The sequence below is a fragment of the Engraulis encrasicolus genome, chromosome 14, assembly GCF_034702125.1.
Source record: "Engraulis encrasicolus isolate BLACKSEA-1 chromosome 14, IST_EnEncr_1.0, whole genome shotgun sequence".
NCBI lineage: Eukaryota > Metazoa > Chordata > Actinopteri > Clupeiformes > Engraulidae > Engraulis > Engraulis encrasicolus.
Window position 1 is genome coordinate 1,769,827 of NC_085870.1, and position 5,152 is coordinate 1,774,978.

The 5,152-nt window shown below is 46.5% G+C and overlaps 1 protein-coding gene across 1 annotated transcript in view; it reads left to right on the forward strand.

Moving 5' to 3' along the window:
• The first annotated feature begins 279 nt into the window (after positions 1-279).
• The window catches only part of LOC134462933 (TBC1 domain family member 10B), an 11,779-nt gene continuing 6,906 nt past the window's right edge, over positions 280-5,152 (forward strand). The window contains exons 1-2 of the mRNA XM_063216204.1: positions 280-367; positions 2,486-2,816. Of these exons, the coding sequence (XP_063072274.1) occupies positions 280-367; positions 2,486-2,816 (419 nt within the window). The remainder of the gene's footprint in view (positions 368-2,485; positions 2,817-5,152) is intronic.

Below are 5,152 nucleotides of genomic sequence, written 5' to 3' on the forward strand. Positions count from 1 at the left end.
CCATGACATGCGTATGTCACGGGGGTGACTATGATCTTTGGGGAGATAATTTTAAACGTGCATGTTGGGTTGGGAAACTGAAACGTGGCACAAACTGCTGGCGTCCCTAATTGCCGTGCACACTAATTAGGAACTGGCTACAGGTGGGAGATGACGATGGAGCTGGATGATTGGCTGATATTGGGGTGGGCAAATGTTTTAAAGACTGTTTGTGCATAGACAGGGCAGGAGACGACACTTGGGAGAGAACGCGCAACGAGGCAGGGGAGCGGCGAGGAGATGGCCACCCTCGGGGGGAGGGCAGCACCCAGAGAAGATGCCCAGCCGGTCACCGGTGATGAACCAGGCGAGATGAGCGACGAGTGCGGTCCTATGGACGCTGAACATGACGTGCAGTCTTGAAGACGCCGAACGGTAACCTGACGACTCAAGGTGGGAGCGTGATGGCATATTGCCGGTTGATGAGGTCCGCGTCCCGAGCCGTAGGAGGTGTGCCGTGATGGAAGACAGAAGTTGAAGAGATGAAGTTAAACGCGCGCCTGCGTCCCTGGCATTTGTTCTGCCCTCCCCTCCAAGAAGCTCCAAGTTGGCCTTCCTACCTAACTCTCGCTCTCTCGCGCGCTCTCTCTCTCTCTCTCTCTCTCTCGCTCTCTCTCGCTCTCTCTCGCTCTCGCTCTCGCTCTCTCGCTTTCAGCCCCAATGCCGAGAAGTGAAAGAGTCGACGCATCGTCCCTGGGCGGAGCTGGCACCCCCGCTATGATGATCAGCCTAAATGTGTGTCCACACCGTGTGCTCTGGGATTGTTCCACTTCGAACATTGGTTTGCTGTGCTCAACGGATTGCAGTGCTTTTTCATCTAATATCGTAGCCTAACTGGTCATCTTGCAGTGTGCCCAACTTGCCAGTAACCTCTCTCTCTGCTTAAGCAGCCGCGACAGGAGATGCTGACTCCACTCCATGGCCCTTCACGAACTCTTGGCACAGGACTTGTTTTTATTATTTTAAACCCTTCCCTTTATTAATAAAATATACATGTGTAATCTCAATCCGTTGTCTTGGCATGTTTGTGTGGTGCGTAGTCAACTCCTCTGGGTAATGGGTATTTAACGGGGGCGTCGCCAGCAAACGCGCGCCCCCACCTGCGACACGTAGCCTACTGTACCTGCAATAGTGTTGCAACACTTCCTCCTTCATTTCATCATTCATGCAGACCAAGTGCAGCTTGCTGGGCTATTTATAAAGTTTTCCGCTTTCCAATTAGCCTGATGCATCATTTATAAAGTTTTCTGCTTTTAAATGAGCCTGACGCATCATCCGGCTGCTCGCTTGGGAATAACCATGATGCTGCCTTGTGCGCGTGTTATGATCTGAAGGACATGGAAACCCATTATGAACTCTTTGCCAGAGATTGAGAACCCAACCAAAGAACAGGGAGGAAGTGCAATGTATATTGTGATGTAGTTTGTGCACAAACCCACCAGATGCAAAGCCAATTTCCATCCAGCTTCAGATAGTATTGTAATAAATTAGTTTGCACACTGAGGAAGGCACACGCCGAAACGCGTCTGTGCACAAAAATAAAGAAGACAAAATTGATGCAAGGTGCGCCCCCCTTCTCTTTGATTCTAAGTATTCATTTGGGACAGCACCCTTAAAAGTTATCAAGAAACCTGAGTGAAGCCTGCTACCTACTTGAAGTAAATAGTTTAGACCAGGGTCAGAGGGTTACCCGAGGCCGGGCTACCAAGGGCTACCAAGGGCTACTGAGGGCTACAAAGGGCTACCAAGGGCTACTGAGGGCTACAAAGGGCTACTGAGGGCTACCAAGGGCTACAGAGGGCTACAAAGGGCTACAAAGGGCTACTGAGGGCTACAAAGGGCTACCGAGGGCTACAAAGGGCTACTGAGGGCTACCGAGGGCTACTGAGGGCTACCAATGGCTACAAAGGGCTACTGAGGGCTACCGAGGGCTACTGAGGGCTACCAATGGCTACCAAGGGCTACTTGTATTGTTTGTTCAAAATCCTTTACTGATGTCTTGACATCATTCCCAAATCAGCTCCTGGAGGCCTACCTGGCTAGAGCACGCGGGCACCATATTGGTGACACCTGGTTTAGACCAACCTCCCCCACGAGAAAATGAATTGGAAGTTCCCAGACTACAGTATATCTCCCTTGAGATGTAGTCTACTGATAGGCAGGCTAGCCAGTTGCTAGCAGGTCTCTAAATTAGTCACATGGTTTTTTAATATATTTTTAGGGGCTTTTATGCCTTTATTTGATAGGACAGTCTGAGATGGTGACAGGAAGCGAGTGGGACAGAGAGATGGGGTGGGATCGGGAAATGACCCCGGCCGGACTCGAACCGGGGTCCCCGTGGGCATGCAAGCCCAAATGTGGGGGGCTTAGCGCACTGCGCCACAGCGCCCCCCTAAAAATGAATCACATGTTTTTAATACAATTTCTGTTCTGTGTGTTTTGGCAGTGACCCGGCGGGCCCAGACCAAGGGCCATGGCTCTGGGGGTCGGGACAGAGCCCAGTGGGCACAGAGGGACAGAGACCGGAGTCTTGAGCTGGACAGGGACAGGGGCTCTCCGTCCCTCTCTCTGAGCCCGTCCCTGCCTCTGACCCCGTCCCTGACCCCGTCCCTCTCTCTGACCCCGTCCCTGTCCCCGTCCCCGTCCCCCTCAGCCCGCTCGTCTGAGCTGGGCCCCGCCCCTGAGGCGCTCATCCAGCCCAGGAAGCTCGTCAACCCCATCAAGGGATCCCGGAGCCACCAGGCCCTGCACAGGGAGCTGCTTCTCTCCAGCCACAGGTAACTTAACATACTGCTCTCACTGCTCCTCTCCAGCCACAGGTAACTTAACTGCTTTGGTTGTTTGTTTGTGTATTTTTTGTTTATTTGATTGTTCACTCATTCATTCGTACGTTCGTTAGTTTGTTGATTGATTGGTTGGTTGATTGATTGATTGATTGATTGATTGATTGATTGATTGATTGATTGATTGATTGATCATTCATTCATTCATTCATTCATTCATTTATTCATTCACTCATTTACTCATACTTGCTTTATTCAGGACTCAAGAATGGTCCATAATAATAATACTAATAATAATATAATAATAATAATAATAATAATAATAATAATAATAATAGTACATGATGTATAATATAAGGCATACAAAATCAGCATGATAACCAGCAACACAACAACAGAAAAAAACAGTATATTCAAATAATTCACACACAAATTAGAATGTCAGCAGTTCCACAGTCTTAGTGAGTGCATACTGTGATCATCATGGGGTTTACCAAGGCTGACACAGCACTGTTAGATGACTCAGACCGCCGCCTACACCAGTGGTTCCCAACCTATGGGTCAGGACCCAACCTCTGGGTCGCCAAAGATCCACGGTGGGTCGCAAAGCCCTCTTGATTTTACGGGGTTTAATATTAATACCATATATAGCCCATGTTGAATAAATGACAAAGCATTTAAACTAATATATGCATAGAAGCAACAAAATGTAAGTGATACATTAAACAGTTATTCAATATTTGACATTGAGGAATAAACTGATAACTAATGAGTTTTCGCAGGAAGCAGAGAATCATGTGACTCCCTCTCGTGCGGGCGATTGAGTCACCAAAGCTTACAATGGTAAAAATATGGGTCCCTGAAGTAAAAGGTTGGGAACCACTGGCCTACACATGAGTGCGCTAGTTGGCCACTTGGGGCTCAAACCCACAAGACGCACAGGACAGGCAGATTGTCCTAACTGGTCAGTTTACTAAGGCCCAATCTCAATTCACCCCTTGGCCCGACCCCTTACCCCTCCCTTCCGTTTTGTGTAGGGGTAGGGGTAGGGGTATCCCAATAGTCGTTAAGGCAGAGTGGTAAGGGTAAGGGGGAGGGCTTTGTAGCCCTAAAAAAGGAGGGGTTCGGACAGGCAGACTCCGTTTGGAGGGGTAAGGGGTAGAGGTAGGGGTAGGGGTAGGGGTAGAAAAATACAAATGGGATTGGCCCCAAGAATACCCAGATCAAATACAACAATATAACTATGCAGTCATATGGTTGGAAACCTAGAAATATTCTTCGTTTGATACAAACGGAACTCAGAAGTTAAATAGAAAATGTACAGTATGCTAAGAGACACTGAGGTACGATCAGAGCTATTGGTAAAGATTATAATTATTAGTGGTGTGCATTGGCACTGCCCTCACTATTCGATTCGATTACGATTCTGGAGGTTTCGATTCGATTTGATTCAATTCGATTCAATTCTACCATGCATTGCAATGCATTACATTTCCACTGAAAGCAAAGCAAATGTTTCATCAGTCATGATGAGGCAATACAAGTAGTCAGATACTGAGCAACATTTTATTGGCTGTTTTCTGTATCAGTCTTGCATTTTCAATGCTTTGAAGTGTTTTTATTTAATTTAACATTCATTTGCTCCTGAAATATCCACGGGAGTAATTGAAACTTAAAAAATGTGCTGCATCGATTCTGGAACTTGCCGCATTGAATTGAATTGTCCATGCCCCACATTGCATTGCATTGCCGAATCGATCATTGTTGTAATAATTATGTTACAAAGAATCAGACACGTTCAATAAAAGACATTACAGACATTTAGGGAGCAGAAATACGCCTTTCTCCGACCATATGACTGCATAGTTATATTGTTGTATTTGATCTGGGTATTCTTAGTAAACTGACCAGCAGTCAGTAGAACGTTAGTCCAAAGCCTCATAGAGATACGCTAGTGTAGATTTTAGGAATATAGAAATGGCAGCCAGCACAGGAAATGAAAAACTCCTTTGGGAATGTTCTACTGACAAACTCTGCTAGTTGACATCTGTTACATAAAGGAATACAGGAACTTGTGGACGATAGATACATACTACACATATACTGTATATCAGTAATTCTCAAAGTGTGGTCCACTAGTGGTCCGCGACAGAGCTCAGGTGGTCCGTGAGGGGATTTTTTTTTTTCTAAGACAAGCTAGCAGTATGCTATATTTGTAACATTATTACAAAGCTAAACATAGCTGAAGTCTCATTTTCACCACAATAAGACAGGCTTGTAAATGTGAATAAAAGAATGTGACCTGCACCAAAATTAGACGTGTCAAATTA